The 26,677-nt window shown below is 39.4% G+C and overlaps 1 protein-coding gene across 1 annotated transcript; it reads right to left on the reverse strand.

Moving 5' to 3' along the window:
- Window positions 1-5,754: 5,754 nt before the first annotated feature.
- LOC137344512 (acidic mammalian chitinase-like) lies at window positions 5,755-24,696 on the reverse strand. Its single transcript, XM_068007547.1, has 11 exons — window positions 24,613-24,696; window positions 24,370-24,402; window positions 23,054-23,261; window positions 22,280-22,336; window positions 19,591-19,756; window positions 17,447-17,571; window positions 16,731-16,854; window positions 16,425-16,607; window positions 10,431-10,547; window positions 8,864-9,023; window positions 5,755-6,378 (listed from the first exon to the last, which is right to left on the reverse strand). Exons 1-11 carry the CDS (start codon window positions 24,635-24,637, stop codon window positions 5,813-5,815), a joined length of 1,764 nt encoding a protein of 587 aa, XP_067863648.1. The 5' UTR covers window positions 24,638-24,696; the 3' UTR covers window positions 5,755-5,812.
- Between the last annotated feature and the right edge of the window lie 1,981 nt (window positions 24,697-26,677).

Genomic DNA, 26,677 nt, shown 5'->3' on the forward strand with positions numbered 1-26,677 from the left:
AGTGGGAAGGAGGAATAGTTTATTTTCTGTAGCTTCACTTGAAGCTTTGTAATTTTAAACCTGTGATCTTTTAGTTCTGTGCTCACAGTTTTAGGTCAAATAGGCTGTTTTACATCTAAATCATTCTGTGAACACTCCGGGCCATCAGTGTTCTTTTGAAAGTATTGTGGTCAAAACTGTGCACGCTATTCCAAATGGGGCTTCACCAATACAAGTAACTTTATGATTCCATCTTTCCATTGACCAGAAAATTTCATTCGTCAGTAGTTGCACTTAAATCTTTTTCCTTCCCCTCCTTTTATTGTTTGCATATTTATTGTTGCCTTGCATTTATTTCATTAAGAACATTGGTAACATTACTGTTATTTAACAATGCAAAAACAGCTTACTTTGGTAATGCCTTTTTTTCTTGTTTGCACAGAACACAATTGCTTGAAAGATGATATGGAGTTCAGGATCCTGTATTTGCTGCTAAAAGGTCAACTCTGTAATGTCATTAGTTCAATAAAAGAACCTAATCAATTTTTTAAAAACAACTTCTTCAGAAATGGATGCAGTCATTTGGCTTCAATATCAACACATTTTCCAAGAGAAAAAATGTTGATAAAATATGCTACAATTCTGTATAATGTATAGTCTTGCATCAAGTATGTGTCCATAAGGTTTGGGAAAATGTCTATACTTCAAAAAATTATGATTAACTCAAATTTCTCAGGAGTCAATCAAAAAACACTTGAACCTTTTACTGTCTGAACATATCTCTTAGAATTCCTTCCATATACTTTCAATGACCATGTTGATTTCTTACCAACCCAATGATATGCCCCTATAAATAGCATTGGTCATTTTTGCCGGTTCCACAAAACACCTCCTGATTGTGCAGGAAAGACCGTATGTTTTTTCATTATATCGTAATACCTTGTTATATGGTCATGAAGCTTCACTCATAAAACAGTAGAGTATCCTTCACACTATGTAAGCAGCTACATAGGAGATCCACTAATATAGAAATAGATTTGTTAGTATCGGTAGTTAGCTCAGAAATTGACATGGATGGTCCTTGAGTGCTGGTAGAACTAGAAAATTTGTATTGTTTAATGCATGCTCTGATGACCCTATTTCAGTCAGTGACAGTTAACTGCATTTGATCTTCTGCATCTAAAAGATGGAGTTTCAGGTGGGTGATTGGGAGAGTGCAGGCAGGAGAAGCAATGTGTATAGCTTTTCTTGTGATACAATTTTTGTGGTATGTGTCCACAAGGTTTGGGAAAATTTCTGTACTTCAAAAAATTATGATTGACTCCTAGGAAATGAGTTAATCAAGAAATAATGTGCACCTACATTATGTGTTGTGTTTTTGGAGTAAACATGAGGGACTGTCACAGGCAGTAGCATTCTTGCTACAGGTGTGATCATGTAGAGGGCAGCCAATCCAGACATATCTGTGCAGTTTTATAAATGATGGCACTTTGAAATAGGTCAGTCTACTGACAGGTTTTAACTATACTAAACCCATGAGCAAGAACTGGGTTTTCCGTCTAGCCAGTGAAACCAGGATATAATATTCCATCACTTTATGGATATAGCTTTTGTAGAACATTGGAGATGTTCATAAACCATTATACTTTTCTAAGTGATTTAGTGTACTTTATGTTTAATTCACAATTTCTATTGCATCTGCGCAGGCTATGTAGAGTAGAATCTCTATTATCCTTATTCTTGCCTGTATTTTTGCTGGACAAAGTTTTGTGTGAAATGTTGCCTCATTGCACAGCTTATTTTCTTTGCATTTCATCTTTTATTGGTGAATAAAACTGCATAGTGTTTCTTATAGTTAGTTATTTATATATTTTTTTTGTCTAGCGTATCACTGTATGATCTGTGTAAAAATTGGGGTCTCTACTATCTGCCAGTTCTCATTACTTACTGGGGGAGTCTTCCATTATGGATGATGATGGAGATACCACTGTATAGAATATTCTTAGAATATCTCTTGTGATGGACTTGCTGTCTAGTGTCGAGCAGGCCTCTTAGTACCAAATTAATTGCCATTTAAATAAATTGATCATGACATGAGTGCAGCTGCATGATATAGGTCAGCACTGCATTTAACCCCTTGTTCATTAACTCTACACAGTGACACACATGCGCAGGTACTAATTTATTTTTACATGTATACTGTGCATATGCTTGACCCTGTTGAAGTCTTGCAATAATTACATTCTAAGTGCTGCAAACAGATAATCATCTTAGTCTTTGCCAGTGCTACCAAGAGCTGCATCAACGAGCTTGGGGTGACTCTCTTGATTCTTTCTTTCCTCTCTAAGAAACCACTCTGCACCGTTCCCTGATGAGCTTTGTAATTGGTAGATCGATGCGCAGATCCATACTCTGCCATTCGGATGCACCACCTTTATATACGTACGAATTAAGAGCAGGAGTAGGCCATTCGGCCCCTCGAGCCTGCTCTGCCATTTGATAAGATCATGGCTGATCTGATTGTGACCTCAACCCTACTTTCCTGTCTACCTACTATAACCTTTGACTCCCTTGTTAATCAGGAATCTATCTAATTGAGCCTTAAAAATATTCAATGACCCTGCCTCCACTGCTCTCTCGGAGTTCCACAGACTCACGACCCTCTGAGAAAAAATTTCTCCTCATCTCCGTCTTAAATGGGAGACCCCTTATTTTTAAACTCTGGCCCCTTTTTGTGATTCATGTACTAGGACACCCAGATCCCTGTGTACCTCGGAGTTCTTTGATGTGCACCATGTTATACCAGATGCTAATCACTTCATTTCATAACCTCGGTTTTAAATAATATCAAGGATGACCAGCTCCACTTCACCAAGGAACACTGTTCATGTTTCATCCATGATGTAGGAACGGATGAGCTCCGATATCCTAAGCCTGATTTAAAAGGTTCTCCTTTATAATACTATTTTTGATGAGGGTTTTAGAGTGGAACTCATTACTTTTTTATTTAATACAATGCACTGGGATAATCTCTTCCACGTACCTCAATGTAATGACTTAAAATGCTTGGCTCCCAAGGACTCTTGCAGTAATCAAATCCAAAACATCCTTGCTGTAAGATCTCCAGCAAATGGCATACTTCTAATCTTCTGATAGATAGGAATTCATTTAGGAAATTATATAATCATTTTAAAGAAGCAATGTCTCATCTTTTGCAACACCATTTACTTTGTTCGGATGAACATGAAAAATGCTAAATCTTAAATGCTTTTCACCACTACAATTGGATTTAAATTGGTGAAATTTGTTGGGTTTTGCTTAGGGTGTTTGGCTGAGTTGAAACTGAGTAATGGCTAAGTATGAATATAACAAAATGACCAATAAATCTGATACCATCTCTCATAACAAAACAATACATTTCAGCAACACAGTTCAGACCATATCACTAGATTTTGTTTGGCACTGTCTCCATGGAAACAAGTGCCCACACCATAAAGAATAGTTTGAAAACTAAATCTCATCTATTCCAAACAAGTAAACCCAATGTAAACATTGGATCAGTGGTAGCACTCTTGTTCCTGAGTCAGAAGGTCAGAATTCAAGCCCCATTACAGGATGTGAGCCCATCAGTTAGGCTGACACTTCAGTGCAATTGTGGAGGTGCTGTCTTTTGGATAAGACAAACTGTGACCCTGTCTGCTTCTTGGGTGGACATAAAAATTCCCATGGCACTATTCAAAGGAGAGTTCTGGAGTCCTGGCCAACATTTATTCCTCAATTAACGCCACCAAAAACAGATTATCTGGCCATTCATTCATTTCATGTTTGTGGAACTTGCTGAGTTCAAATTGGCTATTGTGTTCACCCACAAAACAACAGTGATTACAATTCAAGAGTTATTCATTGGTTTTGGGTTGTCCTGAGGCTGTGAAAAGTGCTTTATAAATGCAAGTTTGTTCTTGTGTTACTAAACTCTGCATCAATCTATTTGTACATAACAAAATACCTAATAGATGACCATGCAAGACATGAAACTCAAACTTGATGGCTTCAGGTGCTTGAGTATTATGTAGTCAGGTTCACTTGTAGAAATGTGGTATTGCACTGTGACCTGTGTGGTATTTCGTTATCTGCAAAGAGACTTAAGAGTTTAGTAGTAGAACTATGGTTGCCATGCTTGGAATGGATGAGATTTGGTTTACAGACTGATATCTTAAGACTTCGGTAGTCCAGAATTTCTGAGTGCTTTGTGAACTGATTGCTTCTTCTTAATTTTTCTCTGACTATAAGCAAGTTATTTGGTTTCACATTTTTAAATTAAGACGAGTGGTAAAGTAAGAATATTTCCTGGTGGAAATGAACACTGTCAATGTAAAATTCACCTTGAATTTCAAACCAGTTTCTTATTTGTTTAACCACACTTGGGTGCTTTGCTATGTGATGTGTCTGTTATTTATGATATAATCAAGCTACTCTTTAATGTACACCATATGTATTAAAGCTTTAAATGAACATTACCCACTTATTTGGCAGAAATCAAGTATCTCCTGAAGTGGAAGAGAGGTTTATTGGTATTTAATCAATGATTTTTAAAATCTATTTTGGCTGTTCAAATCTACAACAATTTGCATTTACATAGTGCCTTTTAAGGTTTTAAAAAAAATGTCCCAAGGCACTTCACAAATGGAAATTAGATGGGAACAGATGTCAAGTTGAGAGCGAGAGATTAGTAGGTTGACAAGCTTGGTTGAAAAGATGAGTTTTAAAGGAGGAGAGAGCAATGGAGAGGCAGTGGGGTTTAGGGAGGGATTTCCAGAAGATAAGACTTGAGGCAGTGAAGGGGCGGGGAGATAAACAAAGGGCCAGAGTTGATGGACCGAAAGGTGCAGAAGGGGATATGAGACTGGGGGAGGTGGCAGAGTTGAGCTGGGTAGAGGCCGTGGAGGAATTTTAAGATGAGAATTTTAAATTCAGTACGTTGAGGGAGATGAAGCCAAGAAGTCAGTTGGCACAACAGAATCATAGAATGGTTACAGCACAGAAGGAGGCCATTCGGCCCATCGAGCCCGTGCAGACGCTCTGCAAGAGCAATCCCAGTTAGTCCTACTCCCCCACTCTTTCCCCGTAGCCCTGCAGATTATTTTCCTTCAAGTACTTATCCAATTCCCTTTTGAAAGCCACGATTGAATCTGCCTCCACCACCCTTTCAGGCAGTGCATTCCAGTTCATAACCACTCGTTGCATAAAAAAGTTTTTCCTCATGTCGCCTTTGGTTCTTTTACCAATCACCTTAAATCCATGTCCTCTGGTTCTCGACCATTTTTGGGGATTATTTGGGATTTAGTGCCATTCACTGCTTTCAGTAATCTAAATGTTGATTGGACCATCAACACTTAGCTGTTGGAAAAACACTCTTAATATCCATTCAAAATTTGAATAAACTCTTCATACAAATGTAAATTTAAATATTGAATTTAAATTTCTTGCTATCGTGGCCCCAAACCGGTTTAATAATTGAGATTTGTGTCTTTGCACAGTTCTTTCCTCTACTTACGACCTGTATTGTAATTATTAGTTCAATAGTTCATGAATAAAGCAGAAATAGAAATAAGTAATTGTAGGCAGGCAATAATAGGCGAGAGAGACTTGGTGCGGGTCAAGATGTGGATGGCTGAGTTTTGGAAATTGTAATCTAAACAATAAGATGATGTGATAGCACAAAATTAGTGCACATTCAATGTTACTGCCATCTACTAAAATAAGTTTAACATTGCAGTTGTTAAAACTACTTTTATTTCTATTCAGTGTGGGCTAGTTCTTCATAAAGCTAGGTCTAACATTTACAGAAATTATTATAGACACTTCCCTTAGGGCATCTCCCTATGTTGGTATCCTTATTGGAACAATGGTAGAATTTAGTGGGTCTGCCTGGAATTGGATAGGTACCATCATTATTATCTTTGCAAAAGGTCACATCAAAATCGGCAAATATATTTGCACTGTCGCAATTTCTGGTGATTGCATGATATAGTAGATCAGCGGGACACTGCTTTATAAGTGTTCCACCAGAATTGCATTTATAATATGTAGGGACTGGGATTGCATAATTACCATCAGATTTACCATTGCAAAAGTTGTTGTCTGCTAAATTGAATGCTGGAAATAATCTGGGTGGCCAGACACATTTGCCTTTGTTAACGTCAAAGGAAGTACCCCTGGAACACGTCTGTATGTCAGTGCTTTTGTTGGTGCACTGATAAAAGCTGTCCACAGCACATGAAATTGGATAGACACCATCCTTTTTGTCATGACAAAATTCCAGATCGGGGCATAAGGTAACAGACTGTGAATTTGATGATGTATTAGCTGAAGTAGAGCTTGGTAACGGAGTTGAAGTGGCTGAAAAAGGAAGAAACACCAATATAATTAACTTGACACAAAAGTAGCCGTTTATGATATGTTGGTAACAATGGGACAGAACTCACTCCCAAAATAAGAGGAGCTTATCAGCGCTGCCAGTTTTTAGTTGTGAATCGAAGGAGCAAGTTCCCGCACAGCAAAACACTAAAATCGTGAACTTGATCCTCGTGGTGACCTAGTTTAACTTTTCTCTTGCCTCTTTAATTCAATTCTTCCTTTGGTTTTTTTAAAAAAAATTAAATTTTTATTTACAATGACATACAGAATAACTAATTTTAAATGAATGAAGTCTGCTTGCCTGCTTGAGCAATGATGCTTGAATCTGTGGGCGTGACTTCTTTTCCTGACTGATTTTGTGGGCATGTCTTCTATTCTCAGACTGTACCGTGCACGTTGACTCATGCTGCTCAGAGGCTGAGTTGATAGCGCACAATTTTTTTTAAAAATTCAAAATCAACCAAGTCGACGCCACAGAGCCTGCATTAAGTGCTTTCATTAATTTAATTCGCAGGAGCGAATTGCCTCGTTGCTCTGCGTGAGTTCTGGCCCAATGTCTTCAGGCTTCAAATGATTCCACGGGTTTTGCTATCAACAACAACTACTTGCATTTATATAGCACCTTTAACATAGTAAAACATCCCAAGGCACTTCACGGGAATATTATCAGATGCAATTTGACACCAAACCACATAAGGGCATGTGACCAAGCTTTTGGTGACAAGAGGTAGGTTTTAAGGAGTGACTTAAAAGAGGTAGAGAGGTTAACTTTTAATGTTCAATAAAGTGGTAATGCCTTTTATTGGTTTTTTTTTGTCCTTTTTTTGTGAATTTTGTGCTCTTTAAATGCTTGCCCAAACCACTGTGCCTCAGTCCAACTCCAGAAGAGCATTCTTAATGCACCAGTGTGACATTTTTTCTATTCCCACAGTAGCCATCCTGTTGCCTGTAAGGTCACCAATTCAGTGCCAAATTAGAGGCAGTTTTTTGTGTTGAGCCCATGTCCATTAGAAACTGTATCGAGACTGCCCAAGATCATTTCATTTCATTTAGGATCCTTATAGGCAACAGACAGGAGAGACATTCATCTTGTCAATCTGGGCTGCATTTGAATTTCTAGTTTTTCCATATGACCAAAGCCTTAGCTGCCTTTTCAAGTGGACTTAAAAGAACCCATTGCACTATTCAAAGAGGAAATTTTCCCAGTATCCTGACAAACATTCCTCCCTCAACAAGCATCATCAAAGATAGATTATCTGGTCCTTCATTAATTTGATGTTTGTGGGATCTTGGGCACGAATTGGCTATTCCATTTGCCTACATATGAATAGTGGCTGCACTTCAAAAGTTACCCATTGGTTGTAAAGCACTTTGGGACATCCTAAGTATGTGATAAAGCCCCTGTATAAATGCAAATCCTTTCTTTAATCAGCCAGTTAACTATTCGTGATCATTTGTGGTAATAGATAGACCGTCCATGTAAATATTCATGCCACCAAATATGCTGGTATTTATTTTGGATTAGGTGCCATTCACTGCTTTCAGTAATCTAAGTGTTGATTTGGACCATCAACACTTAACTGTTGGAAAAACACTCTATCCATTCAAAATTTGAATAAACTCTTCATTCAAATGTAACTTTAAACATTGAGTTTAAATTTCTTACTATCGTGGCCCCAATCCAGTTTAATAATTGGGAATTGTGCCCCTGCACATTTCTCTCCTCTACTTACGACCTGTATTGTAACAATTAATTTAATAGTTCATGAATAAAGCAGAAATAGAAATAAATAATTGTAGGCATGCAATAATAGTTACACAGCACGGATAGAGGCCCTTCGGCCCATCGTGACTGTTAAAAATGGAACAATTAAAGCTGAATGAATAAATGAAAGGTAAAAGACAAGGAAATACAAAACAAGTAAAGAGGAGTAGGATAAAGTAAAATAAAAAAGGAAAAGCAAGAATAGGTTGAAGTCAGGTGTGATACCAGTAATACCTTAAATAAAATAGAAGACAAAGGTACAAGTTAACTGTTACTAATAGTGTGCAGCATGAGTTTGATGGAAAAGAGAAAATATCAAGAAAAAGGTTAATAAAATAAGGATAAAATAGTTTCTAACTGCATGTGTTTGAGAGGGGGGAGGGGGAAGCAAGAAGTGTTTGGGGGATTTAAGACAGGAAACCATTTTGTATTTGCAGAATAACTAATAGTGGCTCCAACAATGAAGATGCTTCAGAATCTATTCTGCTGTTGGCGTTCCTTTGTGCTATGATGTCAATATGTGTAAATCTGTTTGATTTTGTGAAATGTCTCGTGTTTCAAAAATGCACATGTAGTAGAGATCATGAAAATAATCAAGATAATTGATACAGAATAAAGCAAGGAAGTGGCTCATAGTACTTTATTCCAAAATAATAAATATTTATCTGGTACTGAGAAGCTGTATTGATTGTAATTAATTACCTGATGAATCTTCTTTAGGTTTAGAATCTGAGGCAAGCAGGGTCTTCAGCTTATTAATAAGGGGTGACTTTCCTTGGTTGCAGAAAGTACCTTTGAAATCATCCATGTCGATTGTCCAAACCATTGCACCACCAAAGCTATTATTTTTCAACCATTCCACCTATGTGAAAGGAATTTAAAACACATTTTTAACCTTGATGGTATTCTGTATTATGGATCTTGGCCCCTTATCCAGGTTTCTCAATGTGAAAATAAAACTTGTTCCCTAATGGGTGCTGGTTTACAGGGTGAATAACTGAGCCAAATGACCATGAATACCCTACGTTCAGTCACTGTGCTGAGTTAGTTGATCTTAACCAGAATGGTGGTAAACAGTTCTTCAATTAGCCTTGGCAGCCTTTGATTAGGCAGCACACAGCAATCCTGCTCCTGATTGCTATCCAGTAACCTTTTCTCAAAGTGAGTATTGTGGAATTTGGGAATGGAGAGGATGTGGCTTGGCTGTGATGCCCCTGTGCTTGAACAGTTTGCTGCGACTCACTGTCTAGGCCATATGTGAAGAATGGCCACTTTGGTGAGATACTCAAGGGGGCCTGGCGCCTGTGGAACCATACCTAGTAAGGAGTCAATGCTTTTAGGAAGACTGTAGGTGAATAAAAAGTTTTTAAAAAGGGAAGAATTGTAAAAAAAAATATTTTTTTCTATTCTTCCCTTTCTTTTGGTCTCCAGATAGCATGCATCATTGCCTTGGCCAAGAGGAGAGATGAGGAGCCTATTGTTAAGCTTCTGCTAAAGATATTGCACCATTGTACAAAGAGTTAAACTGCTATTCTTTATTTTTACCACAAAGTAGTGAAAATAGAGTGGGACACTTTCCTGAGAGCTCAGTAGATAAGTGGTTTGCCCATTATGGAACCAAGCTGTTTGGACCAGAAGGGTTCCAGCATCCATCCCTGGTTTTTGCTGATCTCAACCAAACAGCAGTTAGGCGATATAATTAGCCTCAGTGTCCCTGAATATGGAAGCGGAAAAATAAGGCCAGAGTTTTATTGTATTTTATGATCTTTTGTGGAAAGTAGGCATGTGGATATTGGGTGCGAACAGATTGAAGCTCAGTTGTGATGTTGCCACGGTTGAATACTCTGCCAGCACTTGCATTCTAGGCTCACATGATGAAAGGCTATTTGGTCAAGTACTAAGAGCTACTGCCAGTGCCTTTAGGAGAGGATGGGAAGCTAAGAGGAAACAATGACTTGGAGCTTCCAAAATAAATAGCAAATTTGTTTTGTGTCTATGCAGAGAAAAGCTTTCAGGATAACTGTTCATAGAAAATGTAAGTTATTAAACACAATTACAAAGGGATAGTAATAATTCCCTTCAGAGGTCACTAAAATGGTATTAAAATTTCAGTTCTGGTATCATGCTATATATTTGATGAAAGAAATATCTAAGCCAACAGTGAAACCAACCTTATACATTGTACGGTCCAGGTGGATTTATTTTATACAATTAGTTATATAAACATATAGCAGGAATAGAATAATAAATATGACTATAAAATACATACTTTTTTCTCATAGCTCTTCAAATTGTCATAAGTGACCCACTCATCATCTTTGTATGCATATGGAACCTCCTGCTCCTCCATCCATTCTTTATTGGCACCTTTCAAAAAGTCACATATCTGTTAACAAAAATGGGCACATTTTACTATTGTGTCAAAAGTATTTCATTGGCTGTAAAGCACTTTCGGACATCCTGAAGTCGTGAAAGGCATTACATAAATGCAAGTTGCATTCCCTTGAGTATAGAAGATTGAGGGATGATCTGATCGAGGTGTTTTAAAATATTAGAAGGACTCGATAGGGTAGATACAGAGAAACTATTTTGTATGATGGAGGAGTCGAGAATGAGGGGACATAATCTTAAAATTAGAGCTAGGCTATTTAGGAGGGAAATCAGGAAGCACTTTTTTCACACACAAGGAAGTAGAAATCTGATTCTCTCTCTCAAAAGGCTGTGGATGATGAGACAATTGGAGCTTTCAAGACTGAGATCGATAGATTTTTGTTGGGTAAGGGTATCAAGGAATATGGAGCTAAAGCGGGTAAATGGAGATGAGGTACAGATCAGCCATGATCTAAGTGAATGGCGGAGCAGGCTGAAGGGGCTGAATGCCTACTCCTGTTCCTATGTTCCTAAGTTCTTTCAGTCTGTATTGAGTTAGCGATCATAGCCATGTAGAGGACAGATAGGTTAGTGAAGAGAAAAATTAGTTGTGGTTCCCACTCCTGATTACTATTCAATGACTCTTGCTGGAATGTGTGGATTTTGGGTTAGAATATTATCTGACTGGCTGTGATGCACTACATGGTGGAGAAGCCTGCTTGTACTCACTCGCTGGGCTCATATGTGAAGATTAATCACTTGGATAAGGTACTTTAAAAAAATTTATTCGTTCATGGGATGTGGGCGTCACTGGCAAGGCCAGCATTTATTACCCATCCCTAATTGCCCTTGAGAAGGTGGTGGTGAGCCGCCTTCTTGAACCGCTGCAGTCCATGTGGTGAAGGTTCTCCCACAGTGCTGTTAGGAAGGGAGTTCCAGGATTTTGACCCAGCGACGATGAAGGAACGGTGAAATATTTCCAAGTCGGGATGGTGTGTGACTTGGAGGGGAACGTGCAGGTGGTGGTGTTCCCATGTGCCTGCTGCTCTTGTCCTTCCAGGTGGTAGGGGTCGTGGGTTTGGGAGGTGCTGTCGAAGAAGCCTTGGCGAGTTGCTGCAGTGCATCCTGTGGATGGTACACACTGCAGCCACTCTGCGCTGGTGGTGGAGGGAGTGAATATTCAGAGTGGTGGATGGGGTGCCAATCAAGCGGGCTGCTTTGTCCTGGATGGTGTCGAGCTGCTTGACTGTTGTTGGAGCTGCACTCATCCAAGCAAGTGGAAAGTATTCCATCACACTCCTGACTTGTGCCTTGTAGATAGTGGAAAGGCTTTGGGGAGTCAGGAGGTGAGTCACTCGCTGAGGAATACCCAGCCTCTGACCTGCTCTTGTAGCCACAGTATTTATGTGGCTGGTCCAGTTAAGTTTCTGGTCAATGGTGACCCCCAGGATGTTGATGGTGGGTGATTCAGCGATGGTAATGCCATTGAATGTCAAGGGGAGGTGGTTAGACTCTTTCTTGTTGGAGATGGTCATTGCCTGGCACTTGTCTGGTGCAAAAGTTACTTGCCACTTATGAGCCCAAGCCTGGATGTTGTCCAGGTCTTGCTGCATGCGGGCTCATTATTTGAGGGGTTGCGAATGGAACTGAACATTGTGCAATCATCAGCGAACATCCCCATTTCTGACCTTATAATGGAGGGAAGGTCATTGATGAAGCAGCTGAAGATGGTTGGGCCTAGGACACTGCCCTGAGGAACTCCTGCAGCAATGTCCTGGGGTTGAGATGATTGGCCTCCAACAACCACTACCATCTTCCTTTGTGCTAGGTATGACTCCAGCCACTGGAGAGTTTTCCCCCTCATTCCCATTGACTTCAATTTTACTAGGGCTCCTTGGTGCCACACTCAGTCAAAAACTGCCTTGATGTCAAGGGCAGTCACTCACAGTACTAGTGCTGATGGAATTATACAATAGCATAAGTCAACACTTCAAGGAAAGGAGGGGAGAAAATTGGAAGGGGCAAAAACGAAAACTTTTTTATTCCAATGTCTTATATTTACACTGCTCTTCCTCTCTCGAAGGTATTAGCTCCTATGGATAGATCCACAGATACTGTCACCCTCTGATAGCCCAGTCAAATAGCCATTCTTCACGTGTGAGGCTAGATACAGTATTGTTATGTTATTGACCACCTGGACCCTATCCTATTCTCATCCTACATCCAAATTTTCCAGCAGGGGTTACTGAAAATTGATCAGGAAGAAGAACATTGATAGTAAGTGCACTACAGTTGGCCTCAGCTGGGGGAAGGAAAAAAATGTCTGTTGTGCTTCCTGTGACACAAACCTTTTGTACCTGACTTGGCAGGCAGGTGACCTGCTTCTAGGTCTCTAAAGAAAATGGTCGGACCAGATTCTGAAAGAGAATTTAGATGGTAAGATGATCTGAATGGACTGTGCCACCTTTTCTTATTCTCATATTCTTGAGTCTCTACAAATGGAGCCCTCGAGTTAGCTGCTAGAAGGTGTAACAAAATTGTGCAGAGTGATTGGCACTCCAGTTCTCTCATCCAGAGAGGAAGAACCCAGCTAAGCTCAATGTCTTTTAATGGTCACGATTAGGTACTCAGTCTTCAGAGAACCACCCCTTAAAAGTTGTAAATGTTATTGGTATCCCTGCAAATTAAATTGAAATAATGTAAGGGATTACACAATGAGTTAAATAAACGATGTGGAGATGCCGGTGATGGACTGGGGTTGACAATTGTAAACAATTTTACAACACCAAGTTATAGTCCAGCAATTTTATTTTAAATTCACAAGCTTTCGGAGGCTACCTCCTTCCTCAGGTGAACGATGTGGAAATGAAATCCTCGAAATGAAGTCGCATTTATAATTCACAGAACAATGCTTGGTGATTACAGACAGTTTTTTCAACTGCCCGTTGCCAAGGCAATCAGTGTGCAGACAGACAGGTGTTACCTGCCAGGTCTCAGAATATACAAATCACCAAAAAAAAAACCCAAGATCCCGGTTGAGGCCGTCCTCATGGGTGCGGAACTTGGCAATCAATTTCTGCGCGACGATTTTGCGTTGTCGTGTGTCTCGAAGGCCGCCTTGGAGTACGCTGACCCGAAGGTCGGTGGCTGAATGTCCTTGACTGCTGAAGTGTTCCCCGACTGGGACGGAACCCTCCTGTTTGGCGATTGTTGCGCGGTGTCCGTTCATCCGTTGTCGCAGTGTCTGCATGGTCTCGCCAATGTACCATGCTCTGGGGCATCCTTTCCTGCAACGTATGAGGTAGACAACGTTGGCCGAGTCACAGGAGTATGAACCATGCACCTGGTGGGTGGTGTCCTCTCGTGTGATGGTGGTATCTGTGTCGATGATCTGGCATGTCTTGCAGAGGTTACCGCGGCAGGGTTGTGTGGTGTCGTGGACGCTGTTCTCTTGAAAGCTAGGTAATTTGCTGCGAACTATGGTCTGTTTAAGGTTGGGTGGCTGTTTAAAGGTGAGTAGTGGAGGTGTGGGGATGGCCATAGCGAGGTGTTCGTCGTCATTGATGACATGTTGAAGGCTGCGGAGAACATGGCGTAGTTTCTCCGCTCCGGGGAAGTACTGGACGACAAAGGGTACTCTGTTGGTTGCGTCCCGTGTTAGTCTCCTGAGGAGGTCTATGCGATTTTTTGCTGTGGCCCGTCGGAACTGTCGATCGATGAGTCGAGCATCATATCCTGTTCTTACTAGGGCGTCTTTCAGCGTCTGTAGGTGTCCATCGCGTTCCTCCTCGTCTGAGCAGACCCTGTGTATTCGCAGGGCCTGTCCATAGGGGATGGCCTCTTTGACGTGGTTAGGGTGGAAGCTGGAAAAGTGGAGCATCGTGAGGTTGTCCGTGGGCTTGCGGTAGAGTGAGGTGCTGAGGTGCCCGTCTTTGACGCCTCCCATGAGGACGGCCTCAACCGGGATCTTGAGTTCATGTCACGCTACACGTTACCCCACCAGCGAACAAATGTTATCTGTTTTTAATATAACGGGTCAGTTGCTGTCTTTTCTATGTTTCTACCTCTCTATCTCACCTTTAAACAGCCACCCAACCTTAAACAGACCATAGTTCGCAGCAAATTACCTAGCTTTCAAGAGAACAGCGTCCACGACACCACACAACCCTGCCGCGGTAACCTCTGCAAGACATGCCAGATCATCGACACAGATACCACCATCACACGAGAGGACACCACCCACCAGGTGCATGGTTCATACTCCTGTGACTCGGCCAATGTTGTCTACCTCATACGTTGCAGGAAAGGATGCCCCAGAGCATGGTACATTGGCGAGACCATGCAGACACTGCGACAACGGATGAACGGACACCGCGCAACAATCGCCAAACAGGAGGGTTCCGTCCCAGTCGGGGAACACTTCAGCAGTCAAGGACATTCAGCCACCGACCTTCGGGTAAGCGTACTCCAAGGCGGCCTTCGAGACACACGACAACGCAAAATCGTCGCGCAGAAATTGATTGCCAAGTTCCGCACCCATGAGGACGGCCTCAACCGGGATCTTGGGTTTTTTTTTTGGTGATTTGTATATTCTGAGACCTGGCAGGTAACACCTGTCTGTCTGCACACTGATTGCCTTGGCAACGGGCAGTTGAAAAAACTGTCTGTAATCACCAAGCATTGTTCTGTGAATTATAAATGCGACTTCATTTCGAGGATTTCATTTCCACATCGTTCACCTGAGGAAGGAGGTAGCCTCCGAAAGCTTGTGAATTTAAAATAAAATTGCTGGACTATAACTTGGTGTTGTAAAATTGTTTACAATTAAATAAACGAGGGGACTATAGTTATAGTACTGAATTTCTTTACAAATCTAAGTAGCCCTTACATTTGAGGGCACCTCTGTAAAGTTAGTGTGTTTCATTGTGACATTGTTTGTTTGTCACTAGAGTTTTTTTAGACTGTTCGACATAGGTATAGTTTTTAAAAGCAATTTTTATTGTGAAATTTTGTGCTCATTAAGATGAAGGTTATTGATGTTGGGAAATGGAACACTTTCCCATTTCAGGCACTTGCTGTCAGTATTAAGAACTCCAGACTATAGTGTGGTTGACACAGAGTAAAGTTTCCTCTGTCCTAATAATGTGCCTCAGCCCCAATCTCAGAAGAAAATTCTCTTTTGAACCAGTGTGATATTGTCCCATTTACCACACTAGCCATTCTATGACATCTCTAAATAAGATTATAAATTTGATGCCAGTTAACTGCAGTTTTACTGGGATGTTTCCACTTGTTGTAGATTACTTACTTTCTGATAACATTCCATTGCTTCCTCTCACTGGTGAGATGGAAGGAGAATGAGCAGCACTGATAACTAACATTTGCATCCTAATGGAGAACAGTGGAGGTTCAGAGAGTAGAATGAGTGGGCAGGAGGATGGAGGGGCAAAGGAGACATAATGGAAGGTCCTTTTAGAGCAGAGGATGGAGGGGCAAATCTTTTGCTTATGTACAAATGGGATTTTCATTTAAACAACTTGCTTACAAATGAAGAAAATTGTATTAGCAGTGATATGATTGGTTTGGCAATTCAGGGAATGGGGATACAAATGGGAGTTTGTATACAGACAGGTTATACATTTTATTCCAACCACTTAGCATATTCTTACTGTATTTTCACTGAAGAAAACCACGGGAATGTAATTATGATAAGTATATAACTTAGAAATTATTTTAGCAGGCTCTCTCCAATTCCATTAGGGCGTTAACATGGGTAATTCGTAATGGTCACAGTAACAGTAAATGGTGAATTGATGTGTAATACAATCCCTTTTTGTAAAATTGGTAATGTGAGGTGTTGAAGTAATTTTGTGTATAAAGTATCGAAACATACCTCATAGTATGCCAAAATTCCAGCCGCTTTAGTACAATTCCCTGGTGGTGCGGGACCACACGCTGAAGCACCGGGTTTGCTATCAGTAGAACAGAGTGTAAAAGTACGTCCATATGTTGGAAATCCAACCAACAGTTTTTCTGCAAGAGCACCATTTTCTTTCCAGTATGTTGTAGCAAATTCCTAGAAGGAAGACATTTTATTTGAACTGACTTCCCAAGTTTGCATTGGTAATTCAAGAGTACTTATGAAAAATTATAAATGGAAAGCAAGAAAAAGTGATTTTATTTTAATGTGTATACATACAACATTAAAGTATTGTTCATCATAATAGTCAGTAGAGCCCTTGTGCAGGGGGCTATTAGCTCCAGTTTTAATATCCCATGGACCATGGAACTCATAAGACATCACACCAATAAAATCCAAGTGCCTGCACAAAACAAAAATAAATATCTGTCGAGGATGGTACTGAAGGAAGTTTCTACTATGTTCGTTGACGAGCACTGATGAAGAGCGTTCAATGAAGGTCTTCTTTCCTGCTCCCTCTATCTCTGCAATTTATTTGTCAATCTTAATAATTTATAAGATTATGAGGATTTTAAGGAACAGGTAATGACCATTATAGCATCAAGCCTGTCCCTTTTTCAGAGATCCAACCCACTCCCCTGGCTTCTCACCATATCTTTCAATGCCTTTTCTCTCCAAAAGCAAATCTACTTGTCTTTTAAACACACAAATTTGACAGGCATGAAAAGTCCATCAAGCCTGCCTCAAAACCTATTTAGAATTGGCTAATAATTTAATCCACAACTCTTACCCCTTCAGTGCAGATGTTTTGTCTAACTTTTGGTCTCATGTCCTTGATGTTTGAAACATTTATTGCATTCAGTACGGTTGCCGTGTGGCCCTTATTCAAAGTCTCAGTTATCATTTTCAGGAATATAGTTCCTGTTTTCATCACATAATACCATTAAAATATTATCAGTTGTGAAATGTACTTGACATAAACAGCATGCACTTACGCTGAAATCTTTTCTATTTCATAGCCTGCTTCAATGTTTCTTATGCCAGACGCCACTGCAGCTGACAGCAGCAATCTCGGTTTGTTGCTCTTATTGGATTCCTTCTTAAATTCTTCTAGAAGTTCCTATTTATTAACAAATAGTAATGAATTTGACAAGAATGTTGTAACAATGGTACATAACATGCTACAGATTGCACATGTAATAAGTTTTTTTTGGTAACTTTTTTTTGAAAATTATTATTTTTCTCCTTTTTTCTTTCTGTGGATTATATCATCCCTGGGTGAAGAAAGGGCAGATATTCTTCTTCCAGGCAACTGTCAAAAAGATGCTTATGTCTAGACACTATAAAGTTTACGAGCATCCTGGGAAGACTATCCTTTCCGATTTTTGTTCCTTTGATGCGGAGAAGTGCCCAGCCTCAGGTGAGCATTCCTTAACGTTGGCATGGCTGAGGTTGGTAATCCCTAAGTGGTGAATGTTGACTGTAAATCAATGTGCTACCAATCTGTAGTCTCAGCTCCAGCAGACTACGCTACCTAAAGGTATCAAGTACTTATCAAATATTTCAATCAGGATTAACTACATTTGAGGTTAAATCCCACTCTGAAATATTAGCATATTTTGAAAAGGACTGCCATTTATGAAAGATGTGGAAGCATGCCTGCTAATACTACTTAGCATAATTTCACCCCAAATGCTGTTTTAACATTGATATTAATTTAACAAAAACAGATTAACAAGTGACCGAAGTGGAGCTCAGTCTTGTTTCATACCTTAAAATCTCTGAATTACATCTTTCTCGTGAAAATTTTAGATAGACCAATATATTGTTAATTTAAAATGGAACTCTGTTAGCTTCTTTCTATTCGGAACGTGCACACATTGCCAATCAGGCTCCTGCATTCGTGAATCACGAGCTTCCTTTTAATGCACAGGTGATCTGTGATCACCAGTAGTGCAACATGCAGCTCCCTGGCCGACTATCTAATACATTCTGCTGGTGTGTAGAAAATAGGCCCACCGCCTGCCTAATGTGCACCACAGATGAAAATTGACCCCCAAATGTTTTGATTTTTTTTTTCTTTCATATGTTGATTAGCATTCACATACTGAAGCATCTCATTACTCCATCTGCAGTTTTTATTTGCAGTCAGCTTTAAATGAAGCAGGTTAAAGCCTTCTATTAACCACTACCTCCCAATTCATTTCAAGCCATGTTATCACTGAAGGATGTCAAATTTACTTTGTTTCTGCAGATCCAGCTATATATTGAAATTGCTGAGTGGGTCCCAACATTTCATTGCAAAATGCATTGAAAACTCCTACATCATGTGCTTTCAATGAGAAAATCAATTTGAAAAGTATCCGCAGTAACAGTTAAGCTTATAGGTAACGACTGTGCTGATGTCTGCTGGAGTACAATTCTGTAGGCAGAGGTCACCAAATGCCTCCCTTACCCGATGTCCATACATGCACACATTTTAGTGGGAATACTGTTCAGCAGTCAAGGGTGGGAACACTGGCTGATGTTCCCTTTCCTAATTCAAGGGCACTGAGGACAAATTTATTGCCCCAGCATCACCTTGGCTCAGATCAGGTAACTCAGTACAATTTGGGAATGGAACCTGGATCCTTCTGGTCTGTTTGGCTGAGCTGCATGTTGCCTTTAATAATTGAGTTGAGTTATCAGTGGAGCAAGTTTGATATTTCACTTTTCCATACCAGCTATCTTTATAACCTTTGTGAGTGACGCTGCCAACTCTGTACAAAGCAATCGCAAATTATAGACAGTTTTATGCAGTACCCGTTAGGAATCGGATTGAATCCACCCAACCAGCTGTTTGGGAAGGTATTTGTAAAACTTTTAGATATGACTCTTTATCTATTTTGTGATCCTTTGAAATAAGGCCGAGAAAGTTTCCCAATAAGAGCAGTCCACAAAGGTGAACTAAGATTAAAAACAAAATACAGCAAACTTTATCTTTTCATTTAGTCTTACAGAACTAAAGCAGTTTGTCAATCAATACCTGCTGGCGATGAAGTGAATGTAAATATTGCTTCTTGTCTAATTGTGGGTGATTTTACTTCAAATCTGTTATTTATCAGGGGATCCAACATATGGGTTGAAGTATACAGCTCACCTGAACCAAAAATGTGAAGTGCTGTTTGTCATCTGGTGGGCTTCTGTTAAACCCTGGATACTCCCAATGCAGATCTAAACCATCAAATTCTTTTTTCCGTAGAAACTCAATCGTAGAATTAATGAATATTAGACGAGTTTCTTTGCTGGAACTCATGGCAGTGAACCTGACAAAAATATGTTTTGAGAAAATACAGTTGGAATAATTTGCATAAGTGAATTTTCTGGCCTTGTTCGTGAATGGCTGAGTATGTCCTTTTATTAATAATTGTAAACTTTTTTTCATTTCAGAATCATCTCACCTTCAAAAGCCTACATTTGGATAACAGTGGAATGTACTGTAATACAATGCAGTTCTCGGGTTCATTTTTGACATGGTACAGTCATAGTTGGTTACAAAAACAATGCTCTTTTGAAACGCCAGTAAGTTCATGTAAGTATTTGCAGTTAATTTTCAGATTTCTATAATAGTGAAGAATATGAAATGAATTCTAGTGGATGATGTTTTACATTTACTAGTCATCTGTTGACATGAGTTGTAAGTATCTGCTTCTATTTGTGGTATAATATTTCCATCATTGACTTGTAGTGGCTTTTTTTCCACCTTGTTGTTTTAAACACCCTTGCTTTCCCCAGCCCAGTGGCTAACTAAATTTTTAATATTTTCATTCAGATTAATTCCCACACTTATTGAAAATCTGATTTATGACAATATCAAAAACAGTGAGTGGAGGGGAGGAGAGGAGAGGTAAAGAAGGAGAGAGACTTTTCTGGTGCTGAACAGGTAGATATGTTGGAGTTACCTCCATTGCAACCGTTCTAGAGCCTGATTACACCAGTCAAGCAAATTTGCATGTAATGCATTATAGCGGGAGATGTCATGAGGTTGGAGTCATAGTTCCATTACAATAAGAGGCTGTGGTGTTGGTTTGTGAGTGGCAGTCATTCAGATCAGACATTGATAAAATTGATTGTTAAGCGTTCAGCCAAATTTTATTTCACTGGGACTTTATTGGATATATTTTCTGGCCAGTGCTGTTCCTGTACAGATGCTTAACATGCTCATACTAAATTCCTCTGTCTGTTTTAGTAACACTAGTAATAACCTGTTTAAAATAAACAGGTTAATGACTGGTAAAAAGCACAGAGGAATTTGATGTGAGCGCATTAATCATTGATACGCGAACAGTGACTGTTGGAAAATATATCTCTTTATGCTCTGTTCTTGAGTATTATTTGGTGTCCCCTGGTTTACCTGTTTCTTTTATGAATGTTTTCAGTTCTGTACAATTAGATGGACACCTGCCTACTCAAAAAAATTGCATATTTTTAATATCTTAACACGTACATTCATAATAGTATTAATCAGCAAATTCTTAATTACTTGTAAGTTATGTGTGTCCCCAGGAGGATAAGAAAGTTTGAGCAAAATCAAAGCATTAAAAAGTTAGTTGCGGAAAAATTCCAAGCTCTATTATTTCTGTTATAGAAAAAATTGAAAGGTAGTCAATGGGCCGGAAATTGCTTTCAAAATAACAGTGAGCTCAACTGCGCTCACTGTTATTAGTGGCGAAATCGAAGAGCAAGTTCCGGCGACAGCACATGTGCAGTCAAACTCCAATCAATAGAATCAATGGACCAGCGCCAACTTGCTCTCCTGCCCAGCTGGAAACTAACTAATATTGCCACAAAACAGGTACACTCAGTTTTTAAAGTCTAAACTAAGTTTTAACCCATGGTATGTCTTAATGACTGCCAAACAACCTCTTTAGCACTAAAAATTAACCTTTAAAAACATGGGAGTCTCATTACTCCTGATTTTAATAGTTCTTGGAATTTTTATTTTACTTTTTCCTTCTGTCTCTTTTAGCTCAGTCTTTTAATCTTATTCTCTCTTTATTTCACTTTCTCTATCATTTTATAATACCTTATCGGGCACATCTGTGTTTTTAGCCTGCGCTGTTTGTCTATGAACTGCACTTCCTGGTTCTCACAGCATGGCTTGCTTTCAAACTGGTTGAGGGGCCTCAGAGATCCTTTCACTACTCATACAGCCCGGGAAAGAACACTGATGTCATTTGAACTCGAAGTTAAAGGAAGTTGCCGCCAAAAAGAATGCGGTAACTTAGTAGGTAAATTTAAATCTAGTGAGTGGCGACCACTGCTGGTTCATGGCTCAGTGCAATTTACCGGCCATTATCTCAGTGCTCCCATAAACAAGATGCAATGTTGCAGTAAAGCATCATGGTAGCAGTGTAAAATCTTCATACCATGTCTACTTAAACTGAAACACCCAGCAGCACAATTAGGAACATTATCCTAATCTTGGATAGTGACTAGGGAGCATCTAGTGAAATACAGATGGTTACAGGCCTGGCATTAATGGTGGCAGAAATTTGAGGTGATGTATTAAGAGTAACACTCATGAACTGTATTGGTACAACATTACAGTACATTGGCTTAAGCATGATGGTGCCACCACAGCCAATATGCCAGTGAAAATGCTGAAATCTCTTCAGAAACTAACTGTAAACTGTTTCACTTTCTATAATTATCTCATATTTAATCCTGCGGGACCCATTTCTTCTGGTCCAAAATCTCATATATTTCCGTATTTCTTATGTCATTGACCCACTAAAAGTTAAAGGTTTGTGTATTGGTAGAAATTTACTATTGAAAAAGAATCTTACTTTTCAGTTCCAAAATTCCAGCCACCGATAGATAAGAGTGTTCGTAAGTTTGGATTTCTGTGAGAATCAGAAGAAATGATAAGTATTTCTAAAAGGGCATTAAGACCATAAAGGAAATTCTTACTGTTTCAAAAAATGATGTTGATGACCTTAAGTTATTTCCTTCTTAGAAATTGACTACTACATTTGACTCTTTTAACTGAAGAGCTTTCAATGACACAATCCACAAGTTGAATTTATTCTGATGTAAAAATATCAGGCTCAAAGAAAGACCTGATTCTGAAGCTACTGCTTTCATGATTTTAATTAATAATACATTGGTGCAGCAAAGATGCTTTTCTGAGATTAAGGTTAAGGTGAATTATGCAGACAAAGCTTTAGCTTGTATAAAAAACGTGCTATATTTGATTTAGCAGTGCTTGATGCCAGTACTGAATTGTGGAAAAATATTCTATTTGCCATCACGGTAATCAATTTCTGTAATTGTTAAACTCTGCATAGTTGGATAATCAGGATATTTAATAGCTGCCATAGAGACATTTTCAGTGAGTGGCTTCCTCTAATTGTTTTAGATTAATTTCTGTATAGCGCAATAAATTTCTTGCATAAGTAATAAGTGAAGCCGTTGGTATTTGCACACATAATTTTCCAATTTTAAAAAGTGTGTGATTTCATAGTTCTGATATTTTGTGAAGAACTTTCAGCGTGGAATGTACAATTTGTTAAAAATTGTAATAACGTCAAAGATATTTTAAACAATATAAAATCACATACCGTTTCTTAAGATTATTAAATGAGATGTAAAGATCTTCGTCATCCTTTTGCTGTGCAGCTATTTGATGATGATTACCAATAACAGCAAAAGCATAAATAAGATGGGTGCATAACTTGGGGTTAATGTCTTCTGGTAAGAATTTACAGTCTCCTCTTTTATGGGCCCAGTTTGTGAAGTAACAAACCAGCTTGTAGTCCTTGCCTAAAACTGTTTTAGAAAAATGTATTAGTTGATTATTTGTGAAATTAGAATTTTACATTTAAAATAAATGGCTTGGAAGTAGAAGCATTTTCAAGTTAAAATGACAACAAATCACAAAAGCCTGAAATCAAGATTATATGTAGGTTGCCTATTATCTGCAGTGGTGAAGAAAAAAAAAATCACACTGGCATTTAACTAACAGCCCTGGTTTAAAAGTGTAGACAAGAAGCTCTTGGTTGAACGGAACATGCAGGCTGCGTGTGCCTCTGATTCCAAATGGAGAGCTCCACCATATTGTTAGATTAACTTTGATCATTATAAGATAGTAAGTTTTGTTGTATTATTTGGAATGGTGATATAAATAATCGTAACATAAACATATGATAGATGGAATGGTGACATACGCAAAACTATTTACCTGAGTGACACATAACTCACTTTTCAAGCTGATGAGTTACATACCCCGGCAACAAAAGTAAGTTATTGTGCATATATTCCACCAATTATGCTACTTTTATTATGCTACTGCTAGACAGTGAAAATGAAAAAAAAATATTATTTAAACTATATATTTTCTATAAAATTATATATTAGCAAAGTTTTATTACTACGGATTTGTTTCCAGCAGTGTATTCTGTGTCGATGGTCTGCTTTTGCACACACTGTGGATGTTTCCTGACAATTCAAAAAAGGGATCGAAAAATATTTGGTTGTCCAACTGGTTGTTATGTGTTTTATCAGAGTGAATTGAAATTACTCATTAGTACAGCAAATAATCTGTTGTGATGCAGTATCCCACTACAAATGTCTACACTTACCGTGTGTAGTGAGATTTGCCACCCTAGTATCGTATTTTTGCACAAAAGTTCCCAGAGGCAGTGAAACTTCTAGCTTCTGAGCTGATGATTGGAGTGGTAAGAAATCCTTTGCCATAAAAAATTGCCTACCCTATTCACCAGCCTTGAATTCAAGCTGGAGAAGGCATTGATGAAAATGCTCAGACATTTGAAATAGTCCCGATATTTACAGATTCAGATAATAGGGGGACTATGAGACTACGATAGTCAATTTAACAATGAATGACAATAAAAGGGTAACATTTGTTGCAGCTTACCATTGTACACTTCAAACAGCAGGACCAAACCCACTAAAATAATAAGAAAAACATCAAATGGACATTTCAGCATTTAAAGAAGTTTAGAATTTTAAAAACATTTTAAACATTTCCGTTTTCTTTTGCACATTCACTTATGCAAAAGTCACAATTTAATCTATATTTGTCATGTCATGTAATGTATTTTTATTTCTAAATTTATGAGAGAAATAATTACGATATGTTGCTGAATATTACTCTTACCAGCACAGAGAAGGATCTTCACCATCTTGTTCTTGTTCCCGGAACAATGCTGTTGGGAGGCTTTTATACAACGTGCCTGCTCGACACTGATCAGTGTATAACCTGTATACGTATATCCTACTAAACATTTATAACTTGTCAGTGTTTCATCTGAGCAAAGAAAACATTGCAGCAGAAATTTCAATAAATTATCAACCAAATAATGATTGTGAATAAGGCAAATGTAGGAGGGAAATGCAGAAAGTATTTAAAGTTCAAAGGTACCAGATAACGTATCAAACAGTCAATAAGGGAGCAGGCTTCTTCCAAAATACTAGCTCCCTCTTCTGCACTGTGGATTTACCTTTCCTCTTTTTCTCTGGTCTTCACTGCTCTTAGCCCTTGTGTTTTACTCCCACTGCTCCTCTATTGGTTCACTAGTGCACATTGCTAGCACCTGAGACCACAGGATCAACCTCTTCTGGCTCCTGATAGCCTCTGCTCCTCCTCAGCTTTCTGATTCCATTGGATAAACTCCACCTGTGCCTTTACTGATACTCTGTCCCTTGAGTGCCTCCTGGATCAACGATTCCTCCACAGCTGACTCCAAACCTGAACATTGGTCTGTGGATGCTGCGAGCAGACTCCACGCTGTCCACAAGTTGACTTCATCCCACCATGGGGCCTCAGACTTTAACTTTGAAGTGTTTCATATCATATGCTCTTTGTCCTTTGCTTACGACCATGGGCATGTCTTGCTTAGTTTCTGCCATGCCATGTAACCCCAATTCCCTTTGTGTCATTGCTATTTTGTGGGACGTTGCTGTGCACAGGTTGGCTACACATTTCCCTATGTTGCAATAGTGACTACACTTTAAAAGTACTTGATTGGCTGTGAAGGGCTTTGGGATATCCTGAGGTCGTGAAAGGCACTACATAAATGTGGGTTCTTTCTTTTACTCCTCTGCATTATTACTCTCTTGCCGCCATCCCAGAATTGAATCCCCCTTGAATAAACTCATGAAATTAGAACTAGGGGGCATAATCTTAGAATAAGGGGCTGCTCTTTCAAAACTGAGATGAGGAGAAACTTCTTCACTCAGAGGGTAGTAAGTCTGTGGAATTTGCTATCCCAGGAAGCTGTGGAAGCTACATCATTAAATAAATTTAAAACAGAAATAGACAGTTTCCTAGAAGTAAAGGGAATTAGGGGTTACGGGGAGCGGGCAGGAAATTGGACATGAATTTAGATTTGAGGTTAGGATCAGATCAGCCATGATCTTATTGAATGGCGGAGCAGGCTCGAGGGGCCGATTGGCCTACTCCTGCTCCTATTTCTTATGTTCTTTTGTTCTTACGGCTACCCCCGTGCTTTCCTTGGCACTCTTTTAAGGGTCTGTCAAAGGCACCCATTGCTATTTCTTTACTAGCAGTAAATCCAGCTGCCCCATTCTCCTCTTTCACCAATCTTCCCACCCAGCACACCTGCCGGAGATTAACCTCATCAGCCTCTTTCCTGTCCCGCTCACTCCATCCACCACTGTCCCCTTGACTCTGCTGGAGTATTAATAATTACTGCCCATCTACATATTTCCCTCCAGAATGTTCATTAAATTGCGAACAAGGCCCTTGCTATCCGCAACCTTGACATCTTTCTTAGCTTTGACAGAAGTGTAGATAATGGGTGATGACATCTTGCCCCTTACAGAAGCCTCCCTGCCTGGCTATACTCTCCCAATACTCCTGCCCAAACTGCCACAGTGATGGTGTGGCCCTTATCCTCAAGTCACACACTGGTCTTTCCCCCTACTCCTTTAGCATCTTCTGCTCCTTCAACAACCTTACCCTATCCCAGCCCTCTCACCTCCTTTAAAATCCTTTTTGGCTACTGACCTATCCTGACTTTCTCCCCCAAATCTCCTCCCTACTTTACAGTCTCTGGACTGAGCAACTCCTTATCCTTGGTGATTTCAATCTTCAGCTCAGCTACCCTTTCCCTTCTCTTCTGAATTCATTGCCCCCTTGTCCTCTCTAAATCCCTCCCTTCATAAAATCTCTGCTAGCCATATTCATGGCACTACCCCTT

The sequence above is a fragment of the Heptranchias perlo genome, chromosome 27 (assembly GCF_035084215.1).
Source record: "Heptranchias perlo isolate sHepPer1 chromosome 27, sHepPer1.hap1, whole genome shotgun sequence".
Taxonomy (NCBI): Eukaryota; Metazoa; Chordata; class Chondrichthyes; order Hexanchiformes; family Hexanchidae; genus Heptranchias; species Heptranchias perlo.

Bases quoted from the DNA above. Each gene is read 5' to 3' on its own strand.
- LOC137344512 (XM_068007547.1), bottom strand. From the start codon at position 24,637: ATGGTGAAGATCCTTCTCTGTGCTG. The intron at 23,262-24,369 runs GTAAGCTGCAAC...TTTCTAAAACAG, and splicing joins GCTGTTTGAAGTGTACAATG to TTTTAGGCAAGGACTACAAG. The intron at 9,024-10,430 runs GTATGTATTTTA...CCTTTCACATAG, and splicing joins TGAAGAGCTATGAGAAAAAA to GTGGAATGGTTGAAAAATAA.